This window comes from Lepidochelys kempii, chromosome 1, assembly GCF_965140265.1.
Source record: "Lepidochelys kempii isolate rLepKem1 chromosome 1, rLepKem1.hap2, whole genome shotgun sequence".
In the NCBI taxonomy this organism is placed as follows: domain Eukaryota; kingdom Metazoa; phylum Chordata; order Testudines; family Cheloniidae; genus Lepidochelys; species Lepidochelys kempii.
In genome coordinates, this window is record NC_133256.1 from 142,522,171 (window position 1) to 142,541,548 (window position 19,378).

At 39.3% G+C, this 19,378-nt stretch overlaps 1 protein-coding gene across 2 annotated transcripts in view; it reads left to right on the forward strand.

The window, feature by feature from the left end:
• PDK3 (pyruvate dehydrogenase kinase 3) overlaps window positions 1–19,378 on the forward strand; it is a 79,426-nt gene that overhangs the window by 32,544 nt on the left and 27,504 nt on the right. For both annotated transcript variants that reach the window (XM_073357658.1, XM_073357669.1), the window contains 3 exons: window positions 335–406; window positions 8,978–9,162; window positions 13,643–13,732. In XM_073357658.1, the coding sequence (XP_073213759.1) occupies window positions 335–406; window positions 8,978–9,162; window positions 13,643–13,732 (347 nt within the window). The remainder of the gene's footprint in view (window positions 1–334; window positions 407–8,977; window positions 9,163–13,642; window positions 13,733–19,378) is intronic.

Here is a 19,378-nt window from a genome sequence, read left to right on the forward strand (position 1 = left end):
TGTGTTAAGGTGTGTATCCTGGACTTTCTCCATTGAGTATATTCTGTGGTTTCTGAGTGCCTGGCTGCAGGTAACGGGTTTCTTGATGTATTTTGGCTGGTTACTTGATCTGTGTAGGTAAATGTGATGAGCCATGGCTTTCTTGTATACAGTGGTCAGTAGGGATCCATTGCTGAAGCTGATCATGGTGTCCAGGAAGTTGATATTGGTGCAGAAGAGTTCTAGAGAGAGTTTAATGGATGCGTGGTGATCATTGAAGTGGGATTCTATGTCACTTGCGTGTCTTGGAACGTTTTATCCCTAGTTCTTAATGTCACATCTCTTTATATTTCAGGTACATGCAAAGTTTCCTTGAGCTTTTAGAATATGAAAATAAAAGCCCTGAGGATCCTCATATTCTGGATAAGTAAGTAATGATTTATTTTAGAAGTAAAACCACCAGGAAAAAGATCTGTTAAAAGCCAGGATTTCTGTTTATTGTAACAGCATAGAAATAATCAAATTTGTAATGTAGAATTCAGGTAGTTAAGACTGTGTTTGTAATAACTAAAACATAAAATCTAAGTTTGTTTGAACAGCCTACGCTGTATCCTGCTAGTTCCTAACTTGCAATACTGTATAATGTGTTAAATTCAAGGTATGTAAAAGAAAAAAGTATATATAAATAAAGGTATACTAAAGGTACCAAACACTTTTAATACAAAAAAAAACCCTACTTAGGTACTCTGTTTTCCTTGAGCTCAGGTAGTCTATTATAGTATTTTAATGTATTATGTTAATGTATTAATATTTCAAACAGGTCTATAACTTGAAACAGAACATTTACCATACAATAAAAATTACTTTGGGTGAAATCCTGTCACTATTGGAATCAATGGGAGTTTTGCCATTGATTACAGTAGGTACAGGATTTAACCCTTCATTGCTATCTATCAGAGCTGAATTCAGACTAATGACTTTAAGGTGAAAAGTTTCATGGGCCAAATTCATATCAGAGGAAAGCAAGCCACAACTTCCACTGAAGATTAGTCTTATTCTGATTTTCTTACAGTAACAAACACTCTACCTCAGCATGGAAAGTTCTTTCTTGCTTATATATCATTACCATTAAAGTAAAGGTTCTGTAGATTCTGTGTTTTTATTTACTTTAGATGTTTATTAAACTGCAATTTAGAGAGTCCATCCAATACTGTAGGCACCCCTGACACTCTTAAAAATATACTAATAAACAGGCAGACCCATCAGTTACCCCAAATCGTATCAAATAACCCACCAACAGCATAACAAAAAATAATTAACAGAATCCAACACCACTGCTATTCAGCCCTGTCCTACATTCATATCTTCATAGTCAAGGGAGAAAAGGTGAGGGCTCTGAAGGCTAATGGATTTGGACTATTACAGAGCTGAGGAGGAAACAAGTTCCAAAAGTTCTCCATTACATCTGCATAACCATATGATTCTTTTGCGTTTACACAGGTATGACTGAACACAGAATTTGGCCCTTCATTTGAAACGTGGTAGACAATTTTGTTGATGATGCATGAGAGAGAATAAAACTCTGCTGATGCTCCATCAGTTGTATTGGTTCTGCAGTGCTAACCGTATTGAAGTAATAAATTCTTTTAGTCATTAAAGTAAACGGATTAGACTTGGGGCTGATCTGTTGAGAAATATGTCATGTTTATTTTTTTCCTGTGCAGACCAGAACTGCACTTTAAACTGACATTTTTAATAGCTATATTCTCTTCCAGAAAGGTAAATAAGATATGTCCTCATGTTTCATTCTTGGTTTTTAAGTGATTCTCAAACTTCATCACAAATTTCTCATTCAACTTGTATACTAATTCCATTTAAAGTAAGTCCCTCTGCCTGTCTCTCATTCTAAATCCTTCAAGTGGAAGACTTTCTCCATAAGCTGGATATCAAAAATGCCATCCACTTTTATGTGGCAAGATGAAAGTTTTTGCTTAACTCTTTTCTGCTGTTTATGAGGGTAGGCCAAAAAGGGTTAACATATCCAATCAGTAGTAATCTAAGCGGATAGTCACTTGAATTGAGTCTTATTCAGAAATTGCCGTTACAGAAGGTTGCTACGCTTACTCTGCTAAAGCTGTGGTGACACTCTTGTGTTGATACAAAAGCCAGATCAGAAGTTAGATCTGATACATATTTTGGTAAAACTGCTCCTTCAGTCTGTTTACAAATTATGGAGCTCTTCAGCCTTGCTCCAAAGGGGTTAATGCTAAGTAATCTCGGGGGGGGGGGGGGGGGGGGAAGAATCAGTGAAAGATTTTTTTTTCATGAAAAATACAAGGTTATTTGCCAATAGAGTTCTCCAAATGTATTTACTACTAAGACCTACTACGCATCTTGTTACATCATCTCAGCTTGTCTTCATGTAGCTACTGTTTCTGGATAGGCAGTTACCAAATGAAGGGGTAAAGAACTCGTCGTCTTCTCACTGATGCTGCCTTCGTGCGCATCTGCCAACGCACATGAAGTTGACTAGGTTCAACCAGCTTTCTAAGAATTCCTGCTCTGTGGAACTCGGTGTTACTCACTGTGGTTTTGGAGAAGTAGTACGCAGTATTTTTAAACTTGGTTACAAGTGACTAAGTCAGAATATTAATAAATTTCTTCATTCTGGTGTCATGTGAGCTTTGTTTGAAATGGTGCTTGTCTACAGCCTAAAGTGAAAAGATCAGGGGCCAACTTGACAGACATGGAGCATAGCAAGATTAAGGAAAAGTGGTAAACTCATAAATACACATAAATATATTCAGGTTGTTAGCCTTTTAAAAAAATGTTTAGGTCTATCTTAATTCATAGAAAGGAATATCTTCAAGAGCGAAGTAAAGCATCTTTGAAGATAGGAGGAGGAGCAGTTGCATGTTAGGGTACATCTTCACTACCCGCCGGATTGGTGGGTAGTGATCGATCTGTCAGGGATCGATTTATCTTGTCTCGTCTAGACGTGATAAATCGATCCCTGAATCGATGCCTGTACTCCACTTTGGCAGGAGGAGTAAGCGAAGTCGATGGGGAGCTGCCATGGTCGACTCGCCGCTGTGAGGACGGCAAGGTAAGTCGAACTAAGATACTTTGATTTCAGCTACGCGAATAGTGTAGCTGAAGTTGCATATCTGAGTTCGACCTCCCCACGCAGTGTAGCCCAGGCCTAAGAAATAACTAAGGATTCCTTTATAATATATGTTGTCCTCTGTAGCACTGAAGGATTCTGGTTTCTGGGCAGGCATGCTTTCTTATATGAAACATAAAGAAATTTAAGTTTGTTTCCTTGTGGCACTATCTCTCTATTTGCAGAAGAGAAAATAGGAGTTTGTTCCTGTACTTCTTTGCAACCAAAAAAATGATTTTGGTATTCACAGCTAGGAAGAAGAGGACTGAAACCTCTCTTTTCTTGGCATTTAACTCTGAGATTTCAGTAGTTACAGATCACACATAATCAGAAAGGCCTAATCTATTTAAAAGAATCTCTGAAGCCTTAAGCATTAAAGTAGTTTTGAAGAGGGGATGCTTGTTCAATCAGCAAGGTAGGTGAGTATGTAAGAACAGCCCTTCTTTATTTTAAAAGTCTTTAGATTTGGGATTAGGTAGTATCTATTAAGACTTCCACATTACTGCTTATTTTGCAAAGTAAGATGTCACTTTGAAAGACTAGATGAGCCATTTGTGGAGGCACTTAAGAATTGCTGATTAGATAGGAGATGGTGAATAAGTTACTTTACAAGAGGAGCGTTCCTTCACAATCAGCCATGTAGGGTGAAGGGGAAAGCATCTTTAGGGAAAATAGATACATTATTACTCATTAGGAGAGGTACATGTGACATTACCCAGGGTACAATCTGGACTGTAGAACAGCTGTGTCCACTCAATTCTCCAGCCTGGGGTGCCTTTTACACTGTTCACTGTGAGAACAACCACTCTTGCTCAGCTCACACGCAGCCTTCAGCATGTGAATTACTCCCAGATATTACTGTATGAGTATTAGCGAGCCACCAATGAATTACACTGCAGGGCAACACCAGCAAACTCCCAGTCCCAGACTTTCCCCGAACATATGCATCTTGTAGTGCCAAGCTCTCTCCTTCTGGACAGTACAAGCTCATATAAAGTCCATCATTTCATTAATAAAAAATTATATTCACAAATCCTGTTATGTGGAATGGAGTTTCCCAAACACTTCAAAGCAAACACACTGGTTTAGATAAAGCAAGTTTATCAACTACAGAAAGAAAGATTTTAAGTGATTACAAGTAATGAGGCATACAAGTCAGAATTGGTTATAAAAAAAAAAAAAGGGGGTAAAATGCAATTAATATCTAATTTAACAAGCTAAATGAATTCCAAGCAAAGATTTCTCTCACCGCATGCTTCAGCAGTCTTACTGGCTGGATTCCTTTCAGCCACAACCCCTCCCCCAGTTCAGTGTTAATTTCCTTGTTGTTCGGGGCGTGTTGGTGCTGTGGGCAAAGAGAAAGGGAGGAATATTTTGAGGCTTCTGTTCTCCTTTCTTATAGCTCTCTTTTTCTTTGAAAATCATCTCCAACTGAGGTTCAGAAGACAAAAAGTCTGTGGTGATGGGAACCTCCAACAGTTTCTTTGTCAAGATGTAAATTTCTTGCTAACTCCCTTTTTTCTGCCAAAGAATAGTCACCAGGTGATAGTCCATTTGATCTTGTTGACACCTGGCTGAGGTGTTGGTTTGCCTTTTGTTTCTGAGGAACTGGTTTGTGGCTGTTTTTGCAGACTTGGAATATGTCTCAGTAGTATCATATAGTAGAATCGTATACCTTTACATACAACGTTGCCCACACGCATTGGACTAGGACAGTAATTGGCAAATTGAGTTTTCAAATGGCTTCTTTTGGGAAAATATACGCAAGGCATACTTCGTACAAAATGTACCAGAGTCTTGTAAAAGGGGTGAACATAGGAATACAAACTGTCTCAGTACATTTTACTTCCCAATAGTGCTATAGGCCTGAAAAACATATGAAAGTGGGAAATAGATACCAGTTTTAAGAAACTGATAAAATGTTTTTTTTCCCTTTTTTAACTTTGAGGAGTGGTGTGAGATAAAGTAAAGAGGGACAGACTAGAGGCATCACTCTCCACTCTAATTGAGTAATTGGGTTTATCACAGGACTGTTTAAAACTTCTGAATACCCTATAAAAAAATCCAGGTATGTGGTGACAATTCCTTTGTTTACAAATAAGCAATTAAAGCCCTTTTTGAGTACTTTCAACTTTAATCTGAGAGGTTATATATTGACTTTTAGGGCTTATCTACACTACAGAGTTTTGTCTCCAAAAGTCCGTTTTTGTCGACAAAACAGTGGAGATGTACACACTACAATATTCCTTCTGCCGACAAAACTCTCCTGCTTCGCTGACAAAATAAAACTACCTTGACAAGAGGTGTAGAGCTTTTTGTGGCTAAGTTACGTCGACAAAGTGTCAGTGTAGACACTGCGCTTGGTTATGTCGCTGTATATGGCCTCCAGGAGGTGTCCCACAATGTCCATTCTGAACACTCTGGTCAGCAGTTAGACCTCTACTACCCTGCACCCAGGTACACTGTTCCCCCTTTAAAGGCCCAGGAATTTTTGAAATTCCACTTCCTGCTTGCTTGGGGTGGACAGTTCATATTGCATCTTCCCAGCTAACCGTGGTGGCTCCACACAGCAAATGCTTTCCTGCTTGGAGCGCATCTGAGTTGTTGAATATGCTGGCACTGTGGGGAGAGGAGGAGGTGCAGTCCTAGCTTCACTCCAGCTGTAGGAGCTTCGATACTTAAAGTCAGATTTCTCGTGGCATGTTGGAGAAGAGCTATGAACAGGACACATCAGCGCTGTGCAAAGATAAAAGATCTGAGGCAGGTGTACCAGAAGGCAAGAGAGTCATGTGGTCACTCCTGTGCTGCGCTGAAGACTTGCTGCTTCTATAAGGAGCTGGATGCCATCCTCGGCAGTGACCCCACCTCCACGACCAAGAGCCCCATGGATACTTCGGCAGGGTTGGAGACAGCAGGCTCGACCCTGAGGATGAAGTTGTGGGCGAAGAGGTTGAGTTGGAGGACGCGATGGGACAGGCGATAGGGTCATCCGGTAACATGGCAAGCCAGGACCTCTTCTCGACCCATGAGAGTTTGAGCCAATCCCAGCACTCTGTCTCTGGTGTGCATGATGCAAACATGGGGAGCTCTGATAAGTGATCTTCTTGAGTTGATGCTGCATATGAGGTGGAGTTGTCCTTTTCTTTGTTATATTCTAGAAGTGGGTGAAGGGATAGATATGTATGAGACTAGCTGTGTTTGCGTGTGCTTCACGTTCCCCTTTGGAGCAATGGAACAGTGTTAATGTGCACAGAGATTTCTGTATTTTGACATCTTCTGTATTTTCCACAGTATGCATCCAATGAAGTGAGCTATAGCTCACGAAAGCTTATGCTCAAACAAATTGGTTAGTCTCTAAGGTGCCACAAGTACTCCTTTTCTTTTTGCGAATACAGACTAACACGGCTGTTACTCTGAAACCAGCGATTTCATGGGAATCCTCCAGAGAGATCTTTAGGAAACTTTCCTTGAGGTACTCACCAATCCTCTGTCAAAGTTTCCTTGGCAGAGCTGCTTTGTTTCTTCCCCCATTGTAGGAAACTTTCCTGTAATCCCTTGTGCAGGGACTGAAGTGCCACACAAGCGAACAGCATAAGGACCTGATCTGAAACCCCACGCATGCATGAGATGCACTCTTGCATCCATGCTTACCCTAGGGAATGAGATATTGGCTGTGGAAAATGGTGGCAGAATTTACAATTTTGTACTTAGTCGCCTTAGTATCTGGTTGCTCAAAATCAGCTACCAGGTGATCTGCCTCCATACACCACCCCAGGGGAAACTTTTCACCCTTAACCTTACAAATATTACGGAGAGCACAGCAGGCTGCTATGGCCATGGGAATATTTTCCTCATTTAGGTCTAACCTGCCATAAAAGCAGTGCCAGCGTGCTTTTAATTCGCCAGACGCACTTTCTGCTGTCATTCTGCACCTGCGTAGCCTATTGTTGAAGCATTCCTTGGTGCTGTCTAGGTTTCTGTTGTTAGGCTTCATGAGCCAGGGGAGTAATGGGCACGCTGGGTCCATCATTATGGGCATTTCAACATCCCCCATTGGAATCTTCTGGTCTGGAAAGAAAGTTCCTGCTTGCCGCTTTCTGTACAGGCCAGTGTTCCTGAAGATGTATGCACCTCACATTGGTGTCAGTGAAGCGCCCATGGTGATCCACAAGCACCTACAGTACCGTAGAGAAGTACCCCTTTCTATTGATGACAGCAGTGCAGGCTCCATCCTTTCAGACTGAGATGGCAGGTGCACAGTAAACAGGGGCCATTGAAAAATGCCATGGAACACAGTCAGAAGCCTATGGAATGATGGGATGGAAAAAACTGCATCATGGAACATTGCACCTATGATGCATTGCAATCCACTCCGCCATCTCACAATTCCTAGATGGGAAGTAGCACAGTGGGATAGCTACCCACAGTGCATTGCTCTCACCGTCGATGCTAGAGCGCCAACCGTGGATGTGCTTTGCCAACAGAAGGGGCGTTATGTGAACGTGCACAAGCAAAGTGATTATAGTGTTTTTTGATCATCAGCATAACTTGCATTGACAAAACTCTGTAGTGTAAACGAGGCCTTAGGAGAAGTAAATACTAGTGACTAATCAGTCTTCCGTGCTCTATAACTTCATACAATCTAATGTATTATTATTTCCTTCCAGAGGTGGTGCTTAGGTTCTAATTTAATGAATTATTCACTCAATTTGTCAAATACTGTTCTTCTGTGCTCATTATAAACCCATTGAGAATTTGCTTCAGAGTTAGCATATAAAAAGACTCCTTAGTTTTGCAGACACAGTTACAACTTAATAAAAGAGTCACCATCTTTGCTTTCTTTTGAAAAGTATATTGCATTTGTTTCTATTTGATCCTGAAGGAAGGAATAAAGCATTATTGTCAATGTAGTATATGATTGTCATTAATGTCAATGAGAAAAGTGGCAGAGATGAAGGTTGCTAACTCTTAGTGTTTTGAGATTAATAAGATATTCAAGTCATCCTTTTTTAAAACATGAATGGTTCTTTTCAGTATTTTGTACCTCAAAAGAATTGTATGTAAAAGGAAGGGGTAATTCTTTAAATATCACAAGCTGTGGTCTGCTTTGACAAGAAAGTAACATTTTTAATCTGTTCTATAATATATGCCTACTGTTGTCTTGCATCATTGCCATTAAAAAATAAATGAAAGTAAGCTCCTAAAACTTCTTGATCTCAAAGGGCAAGATACTACAGGAAAAAGGAGAAAGCGCCATTGTGTGGTTTTTTTGCCCTCTAGAGGCATAAAAAGAAACTGAACAGAATTGTGTCTGTGCACATGCTGATACTGCTCATTACTTAAACATAACCATCCTCATAAATTCCTTCCATCTGGTACCTACTCTAAAAACAAACTGTAGGGACACCTTTCTGGTAATTCTGATAAACAGCCAACTGGTCTCTTCTGAGACAGCTCCCCACCAATCCACTGCCTCCTGCAGAATTTGTAAACCAAGCAGAATAAATGACATATGTTGTGCTGGATTCACAGAGAAGAAAGGTCTGGAGAAAACACAATTTTAAATAAATTGTTATGGGACATAACTAGAGTTATCAAGAAGCCTTGAATGTTTACACTAGTTTGAACATACGGTTGCACCATAATATATTTCCTTTTAGCATGACATGTGGTAGGTAGTAATGTAGTTGGAGTTTGTTTCTCTGATAAACTTTTGGAGACCCTGGGGGATAAACAATAAGAGACTCTTATATGCAAGTGAATATTTGAAAACTGCAGTGTGAGATGCAGAGATTCCTGTTACTCTAACATTCTGTTTCTAATTTTGTGTTTCAGCTTTTTAGAAGTTTTAATCAAAGTAAGGAACAGACACAATGATGTGGTTCCTACCATGGCGCAAGGGGTGATTGAGTACAAGGAAAAGTATGGCTTTGATCCGTTTGTTAGCAGTAACATCCAGTATTTTCTAGATAGGTTCTACACCAATCGCATCTCTTTCCGCATGCTTATTAACCAGCACAGTAAGTAATTGCTTTGTTTTTCAACTTGAAGGAATAATTGGTTTTTGCTTATAAATCTAAATTGACAGCATTGATTTGGCATTCCTCGCACCAATGACTAATTTTAATATTCCAAGGTGAAGATGGTAGATGATGTTTTGTGACAATTCGTTATTTAAGTAGTGCATTTTTTTTGAGGTGTCTAGAAATTAATCTGAACCACTAAGAAGAATAACAGCCTTGTATTCCAAAGTGATAGGCTTGCAGTGAAGCTCCACTGTTCTATTTTGTCAACGTGACTGTAAAATTTTTTTCACCCTGTTAGCAGATACAGTGTGCAAGGTGATGTATATGGTATTTTTAGGTACTAGTAAAATAACTACCGTATATACTCATTCATAAGCCAAATATTTTTGGTAAACAAGTGACGCATCAAAGAGCGGGGGTTGGCTTATAAACGGGTCTACACCAAAATTTGATGATTTTAAACTCTATGAAATAATTGAATTGAATATCTAATACATTGTCATTTTGTTTACATGGAGCATCTGCAGGCACGGAGCCCCTCAGCTCCCTGTGGCCGTGGTTCGCTGTTCTCGCAGCTCCCATTGGTTGGGAAGTCTCGCAGCTCCCATTGGCTGAGAATGGCAAACCGTGGCCACAGGGAACTGAGGGGCTCCATACCTGCAGACGCTCAAAGTAAACAAAACATCCCGACCCGCTAGCGGCTTATCCTGACAGGCCAGGAGCCAAAGTTTGCCGACCCATTTATTGATGTCAATACTGCAGCCTTTTAAAGTTGCAAAGGCTTTCTTTAGTAGACTAGATTGGCTTGAAAGGAATACTAAAAGAGCAGTGCTGCAAATCTGCATGACATTTGACTCATTCATTTCACAAAATGCTATGCCTTACAAGCCAATCAGAAAAATACAATGAATGATAGTACTATAGCACTGTGTCAGTCCGCTACTGTGTAATTTGATTTCTTCATGCATTTCTACCAATGGACCTCATAAGTCTCGAGCCAATATGAAAATATAACGTGCAGAATCAATGGAATCTCTAATAAAATTGAAATTGCCTGTTATCCCCACAGACGTGCCAATCTACAGGGCTGCTTTGAAATAAACAAAGAATAATAATTTGATAGTAATAAAGCAGGTGACATTCCTATATAAAGTCCTACAGAATCTATAACTACAATAATAATAATCTGTTTTCATACTAGTATTTAAAATGAACAATGGTGAAATCAAAAGAAAAAGGTCTGCTTATCACGCAGCGTTCAAACTTAAAGTTGTTGAATATGCAGAAGCAAACAATAATTGCGCCGCTGCTCATGAATTCTGTATCAATGAGAAGCAAGGAAGAGAATGGCAAAAAAATAAAACACTAAAAGACATGCCAAGAAGCAAGAAAAAATGTCCAACGAGGTGCACTTCATTTCCTGAGTTGGAGAGAGAGATCTCAGTAATTGGGTTGTTGAATGTTGACTGTATGGGTACATTGTCACTAGAACTGGAATTTGTCTGCGTGCTCTGCAAATGTCAAAAGACGACAAATACAAGTCAATAAAGCCATCAGTATTTGTCGCATCAGCCACTTGGTGTACTTGCTTCATGAACCGTCATAGTCTCTGTTTTTGTCAGCGAACAAAGATAGCGCAAAAGCGGCCGAGAGATCTGGAAGAAAAAAATCGAATCTTTCCAAAGGCTTACTATAAAATATCGAAAGGAATATGCATTTGAACTGTCAGAAATAGCAAATATGGACGAAATGCCAATGACATTCGATCTCCCGAGCAACAGAACGGTAACCAGTGTTGGTGAAAAAACAGTTTTAATTAAAACCACTGGCCATGAAAAAATCCATGTTACGGTGGTTTTATCTTGTTTGGCAAATGGATCAAAGCTCCCTCCTGTTGTTGTTTTTTTTTTTTTTTTTTTTTAAAGAAAAACCTTGCCTACAAACATGAAATTTCCTGCTGGTGTCGTCATATGTGCACACGAAAAGGGATGGATGGATGGATGAAAGTGGGACTATTGAATGGCTGGAAAAAGTGTGGAATAAGAGACCAGGCGCACTTTTCAAGAAACCTGCTATGCTCATTTGGGACATGTTCAGGGCACGCAAGATGGATGAGGTGAAAAATGGGCCAAAAATATGAAAACTAATTTGGCTGTAATACCTGGAGGCTTAACTTCAGTTCTACAACCTCTTGATGTCTGCCTGAACAAACCCTTTAAAGACGGGCTATGCAAAATGTGGTCTGAATGGATGTGCTCAGGCATGGCGAATTGGCAAAAGGCGGGAATCTTATGAAGCCCGAAATCAATCTGGTCGCCCAGTGGATCAAGGACGCGTGGGTGTCCATTCCCTCGGAAATGATAGAAAAATCATTTAGGAAATGCTGTATCAGCAATGCACTCGATCAGTCAAACGACACTGCCGACATCTACGATGATCATGCAGGTGCAGCTGTGAGTGAAGCAGAGTTTAATGAACTGTTTGGTGAATCAGAGACTGATTCAGGCTTTGAAGGATTTTAAGACTTTTTAAAGTCTCATGTTGTTCTAAGTTACTTGTTTTAAATATCCATTTACTGATTTTAAATATTAACTGTAATTTTTAAGGTGAATACATATTTGTTCAGTTGTTATAACAACAGGTTTTTCGTTAGATTACATTAAAATCATTCTAGCAAAACTTTTGAGTGTTTCTTGTGATGCCAGCTTTTAAAATACAGCAGGGGTTGGCAAACTTTGGCTCCCAGCCTGTCAGGGTAAGCCGCTGGTGGGTCGGGATGTTTTGTTTACTTGGAGCTTCCTCAGGCACAGAGCCCTTCAGCTCCCAGTGGCTGCGGTTTGCCGTTCCCAGCCAATGGGAGCTGCAGGAAGTGGCTTATGAAAGGATCGTACAGTTTTTGCTGTTTTTACCTATCCATCTTGCAGGGTCGGCTTATAAACGAATGGCTAATGAACGAGTATATATGGTACATCTTCTCTGCCTATCAGTCCACTTGTAGATTTGACACGTTTAATCATCAGACAAAAAAAAGTCTTCCACCTTTTCAGTTTGTTTTGTTTGTTCACTGTGCATATTTTAAAAGCTAAATAGTTTCTAGCAAATTATGCTGTCTCCTGTTAATTCACCAACCTCTTTTTTTCTTTTCTAAAGAAACTATTTCTCACCTGAGATTTCCATTTTTATTCTTTCCTTTATTAATAAGCACAGCAGTTCTGATTTTCACACTTGGCTCAAATTAGATTCTCAGGTTTGTACTGTTTAAGTATCCATTGTTGGTATTCATCTTGTAGTATGAAAGGAATTACTTACGTAGCTCCCAGTAATCAATATTTGTTGCATTTCAAAGTTAAGGTCAATCTTACGATCTCTTGAAGTGTATATTTGTGTCATGGGCTCTAGGGTTTCATTCCCTGTCCAATATTTTGCTGTTTGTGACATCTTAGAAACATGGTCACACGACATATGGTAGGATTATATGGTAGGAAAAACGTATTTTCCTAACAATTACTTGTGTATCCAGTAACTTTTAATTATAATACGATCAGTGAAAGGTGTTAAATGCACTAGTATAACAAGGCTAAAAAGATTAGAATAGTATATCCACTTAGCAATAAATCTGGTCAGACATAGGAAAAAAGACAATAAAGCTAGATAAATAAAAAGGCCCTTCTTAGAAAATAAATGTTGTTAATGAATAAAGGTTTCATCCTATCAGAGTTTGTAGGCCTAGTCTAAACACACCAGTTGCACCCGTTTAACTAACTGTGATGTTAACCGGTTTAGTTAGCTGGTGCAATGTTGAATCTGGACACTCATACCAATTTAAACCTGGCTTATATCATTAGTTTGTACAAAGTTGCAGCAGTTTAACTAAACCAGTTTAATATTACACCTTTAATTAAACTGGTGGAATTTCTTTGTGTAGACAAACTCTAGTGATTCAGCCTTGATTAGTTTAGGGCAAATGGTTCTCTTAAGTGTTGAAAGAGAGATGGCTAGGACAAGTTTTGAAAACAGAGGCTTCATGTAATTTCGCCTTGACCCCTACAGAATTCTGTTTAATTTATTGTTCGTATGGGTGCTAAGTATTAGAAACCTTTTATACCTCATTGAACTTACAGTTCCTACCTACTCAGATAATTATATGAATGGAACATTTTATAATTCAGTTGAATCTGTACTGACTTTAGTCTATCCTGAGAACTATGAGATTTTTTTTCTTTCTTCTGGATAGATATAAATGGACTCCAATGCATTTACTTCTCATATCATATCAGATATTGCAAGCTATAATTACTAAACAAAGTGTTTTTTCTAGAGAGGTCAATAGTCTTGATCAGGGACTAATGTTATGGAGGAGTATCTTTTTGAAGTGTGACACTGAATCTTGTCAACATATTGTCTGATTTAACTTTTCTATGTTGTTTTAAATGTAATAGCCATTCACTTAACTGTCAACTTTTTTTCCTCTTAGCACTTCTTTTTGGTGGAGACACTAATCCTGCTCATCCCAAGCATATTGGAAGTATTGATCCTACCTGTAATGTGGCTGAGGTAGTAAAAGGTAAGGAGATACATTTAATATTTGTATTGTGTTTCAAACACCAATTTACAGTTCCACATACATAACCAGTTAAGGTGTCCAAGGCAGAAGTTGTATTTCCATTTAATTAAAATTTTAAAAAACGCTAAAAAATGATACACATTTAATTGCTTATAGCAAGGCCATAAAAATATCAAAATTTTTAATAATATTAACAATATCTAGCTCTTACAGTACTTTTCATCTGTAGATCTCAATGTACTTTACAAGGAAGGTGGGTACAGTTATCTCCTTTTTACATATCAGGAAACCCAAGACGGGGTGAAGTAAAGGCTTGTCCAAGGACACCCAGCAAGCAAGGGGCAGAACTGGAACTGGAATGCATGTCTCTGTGTCTTAGGCTGCTGCTTTATCTACTAGATCACACTTTCTAGTGGCCTCAAAATCCAAAAATCTGAAACTAGTGGAATGTTAACAGAGTTACAAAAAATGGAATTATAACTTTATCTTCTACTCAAGGACAGATCAAAATCTTTTATCCTTTACTTATGTTTGATGTGGTGGTTAAATTATTTTCCAAAAAGTATTTAAGAATACATATTCTACTTGACATCCTTTCTAAAGGAAATCAGGGATATACATAGTCATCTGTTCTTGTGCGATTATTCAAGTAAGGCTCTACGATAAAGAAACAAACACCATAAGAAAGTGAGGTTATAATTACTCCCAGGGGAATTCTGTCCCACTGTGTGTGTGCATAATTAATGAGCCATGCATAATTTTAATTTTTTTGTGCAGAAAAAAGCTTCGGCTGGAAAGTTGCTGCATTTGCACTTTTTGCCCACCAGAGGGCGCTATGGCGCTAGAACAGAGCAGCTTCCCCCCTGCCAGCCCCATCAGAAAATAACTACTGTGGAAAGTTGCTGCGGTTCTGCCTTTTGCCACCAGAGGGCACTGTGGTGATAGAACAAAGCAGCAGCTCCCAGCCAGCTAGAGACGAGAGAGCCTACCTTCTTCACAGCACTTGTCAGGCCAGGTCAGGAGACAGGGGTTATGGGGAGACAGACAGTGTGGGGCTGCTGGGGAGTCAGACAGGGGTTCATAAGGGCTAGTGTGGGAGGACAAACTGGGGCAGGGGCTGAATGGGAGTGGAGGCGTAGGGCCACAAAGGGGAGTGAGGTACAGGGCTAGATATGGAGAGGGAGGTGACTGAGTGGGGGCACAGACACACATAGGAATGGGAGTGGCTGAGTGGGGGCATAGAGACACGTGGAGACAAGGGGAGGAGGTACAGGGCCACCTGAGGCAGGGGAGGCGATGTAGAGCCACATCAGGATGGGGAGAATGGATGTCTGAGTGGGAGTGGAGGGACACGTGGACAGGGAGTTCAAGGACACATGTGGGACAGGGGAAGATGTGCCTGACTGAATGGGAGAGGCTAGAGGTCAGCCAGGGTCTGCATGGGGGAAGCTCCTTAACAATCTCTCCCTGCCCCCCGCAAAAAAACTGTTCTATGCTTTTCCCACCCATACCCAACAACACTCCAAGTTCAGACCCAGGCTCCTTCCCAGCAGTTACTTCCATCTCCCTCAAACCCTCTGTTACCCCTGACTCCCCACAAGCCTTTGCACTGCTTCTGAGGGGTGTGAGAAATATATTTCTGTATTGTACTTTAAATGAATTATTACTCAGAGTTCTGTATTAATAATCCTGAATCTTTTTTGTTGTCTGTAACGATACAGACATACTTGCTGACAGGTATTTTGAAATAAATGATAAATTAATTGAAACTGGTGTGATTATATTGTGGTGTTTTGAAAAATAAAATACACCTCTACCCCTATATATTGAGACCTGATATAACACGAATTTGGATATAACGCGGTAAAGCAGTGCTCCGGGAGGACGGGGCTGCGCGCTCCGGGGGATCAAAGCAAGTTTGATATAACGCGGTAAGATTTTTTGGCTCCTGAGTACAGCGTTATATCGGGGTAGAGGTGTATTCAGAATTTTGCAGAATTTGAAAATGTGTGCATAATTTTTAATTTTTTGTTGCAGAATTCCCCCAGGAATAATATAATACAGGAATAATCTTCAGATATTTAGAAACTCTTGGCTTTTGTCTTTGGGCGCCAAGCACATAGGGAAGTTTTGATGTAACTGTACGCCTTGTCACACAGTGTTGCTCCCATCGAGTGTGTGTGTGTACGTACATCACACACAAATGTTCCATACACACATGAATAAATGCACATGCATATATGCGTTTCATACACATACGTATGAGCATATGCACATACAAACATTGGGTACCTATTAGTGTCTTCTGTGTATGGAATGTGTGTATCTGAATTCTCAGTTGATATATTCTCAATGTGAAGACATAGTGGCCAACTATGCCAGGATGGTAATCTAGTGGAAGAATATTGGGATGCCATATGAGAACTGGTGTTGGGCATCAAATCTTGGTCTTTAGTTCTTGGGTCGACAAGGGCTATGAACACAGTGGAAGCAGAAACTATTTTAAACCCATGAGAGGAGGTATCTCTTCCTGTTGATCTCATTTCACCCATATTAACTCAAGGAGCAAAACTGATTGCCTCTAAGGGAGTGTGACCACAATGCTTTAAAAGAGGGGAGAAAAATGAAGAAAATAGTTGGAGGGAATCCTTAGTGCTAGGAGAGGGTATTCAGATCCTTATGAAGGTAGGAGAGACACCACGTGAGAAACTAGTGAAACACAAAGCACCTTTTTTAAAACTACGGAATCTACTTATGATATGTGTATGATAATCAAGGTGGGCCATTTCCAGCACAAATCCAGGTTTTCTCCCTCCCCTCCTCCGCTCCCCCCTCCCCCAGCTCCACAAACCCACTCTCCTGTTGGTAATAGCTTATCTAAAGTGTCAGGGAGAAAACCTGGATTTGTGCTGGAAATGGCCCACCTTGATTATCATACACATTGTAAGGAGAGTGATCACTTTAGATAAGCTATTACCAGCAGGAGAGTAGGGTGGGGGGAGAGAAGACCTTTTGTAGTGATAAACACTCATTTTTTCATGGTTTGTGTGTATAAAAACATCTTCTGTATTTTCCACACTATGCATCCGATGAAGTGAGCTGTAGCTCACGAAAGCTTATGCTCAAAATAAATTGGTTAGTCTCTAAGGTGCCACAAGTACTCCTTTTCTTCCTACAGAACAAGTTTGTTCAAGCCTCTAATACAGCAAAATTACAAAGCATTTTTTAATATTTAAGTAGCAACTGCGTGTGTGAGTGTGTGTGTGTGTGTGTATATATATATATATATATATATATATATATATACACTAATTGCATAGCACTGATTGCTTGAATACAGTTCCACTTGCAACGTGATACTTTATTTCACCCTTTGTTATACATTTGTGTATCAGTTGATGTGTCTGTAATGTTTTACCTGCAGTCTTGCTGCTTTATAAGCATTTGAAAATTAATATTAACCTTATCCCAGTTTTGCTTTTGGAGTAAGTGACTATCCCAAAGTGACCTCATGTTTTACTGAGCTTTTTTAAAAGCAGTTTTTGAATGTTGAAACCATGTGAAATTTAGTGTATGAATTATAAGTAACTATAAATTACAGAGCTCGAGAATAAATTTTAAGAGTTTGTGTTATTTTGATATCATCAAAGAATTCTAACCTGATAGATTCAGCTTTTCTCTTTCTTTTTTATGAAGTCATTGCAGTTGGAAATTCTTCATAAATTAATATTTTCCAGTTTACATAGTAATTGGCGAAACAGTTTATTTTTATAGGTTAACAATGGCAGCCTTATAAGAATTGCTGTTTTGTCCAGTGTGTTTTCAAGATAGCTGTTGTCTGCATTGTGTTGCAATTTTTTGTCAGCAGATGGAGATATGGCATAGATTGCCAAAGCAGGAAATATAACCAAAATGGATTCTTGATGTTCCTTTGATTTTTGTCTCTGTTCTAATCCATAGTAATTATTGATATCATATTGAGATGAGTCTTGAAATTTAAGCTACTGTATTACAACATTTAAATCTAACAAGTACTGATCACTTGGGCCTTGGCTGTATAATCCTTAGTCACTTCAATAGTTTTGTTATAGTGAGACAGTAGCACCACGAGTTAAAGATGAGACTAGAGGTGATGAATAATTTTTTTTTTAATTTAGTGGCTGAACTGAAAAATCAGAAGGGGAAAAAAAAACCAGTTTCAAACTAAAACTTTAATTTGTCTGTTTTTTCTTGATAAAACAAAAAACTGAATTTTTTTATTCAGGTAAAATGAAATATTATTTTGAATGTCAGTTTGAAATGATGTTTTGAAACAAAATGTTGATATGAAATGAAATTTTTGAAATTTTCATTTTGGGTTTTTTTCCCAGCTAAAACTATTTGCTGAATTTGACCCAAATTCTCAGTTTCAATACCCCCCAAAATGCATTTTCTTGGGAAATTTACTATTTGCCAAATAAAGTCACACACCTCTAGTTGAGACTAGCTTACTGATTTTTCTAAGTGTTCTAAAATCCGCATGTTTATTTGCTGAAAGTTGCTGTGTCTTGAGGAGGTCTGGGGGCAGGGTTGGTAGTCAAAATTTGATGTCATTTGAACAAGGGACACCCCAAATAGTCCACCAAACCAAAAAAGTGACATGCTGTAGCCAGTGAACCTGAGAAGTACCCATGTACAGTGAGTTTGAGCTCTGCCCTAAGTAGATTTCAAAGAATGTATATTTTGTGCAAAGAGTAATAGGAGTTTTGGACTGGGAGGGACCTCAAGAGGTCTTCTAGTCCAGTCCCCTTCATCCAAGGCAGCACTAAGTAATAACTAGACCATTCCTGACAGGTGTTTGTCTAATCTGTTCTTAAAAACCTTCAGTGATGGAGATTCCACAGACTCCCTAGGCAATTTATTCCAGTGCTTAGCTGCTCTGACAGTTAGGAAGTTTTTCCTAATATCCAACCTAAACCTCCCTTGCTGCAGTTTAAGTTAATTGCTTCTTGTCCTATCCTCTGAGGTTAATTAGAATATTTTTTTCTCCCTCCTTCTTGTAACAATCTTTTATGTACTTGAAAACTGTTATCATGTCCCATCCTGCCCCACTGCACCCCCCCAGTCTTCTCTTCTCCGACTAAACAAACCAAGTTTTTTTTCCAATCTTCTCTCATAGCTCATGTTTTCTAGACATTTGATCATTAGTTGCTTTCAGCCTGTACTCTGCATGGTCGTCTTCTGGAAGTTGTCCCCTGAGAATACAGTTTCTGATTTAAGAGCTGTGTTGTGAAATCCACATGCTTAATCAGATTTACTTTAGAAGTATTGCCAAGGAAAATTGAATTACCTAATTAAATAGAGGGAAGATGAAAGACTCTAGTAAGCAGTAGCATTTGGTCAGTGTAATCATGATGCATGCTTCTCATCCCATTCCTGACCAATGGGACTGTGTGTGTGTGTGTGTGTTTTGTTTTGTTTTTTTTAAAGGGGGTGGCAAGTAGCTGTGACTCTCAGCTGTGTCAGTGTGATTAAAGGAATGGCTGAGGCTCAAGATATGCACCCAGGATAGAGAGCCTGTTTTAAGGACTGGTGCAAAGTTGACATTGTAACACAGCACTAGGATGCTGCCATTAATCAAAATAATAACTTATATTTATCATGAAA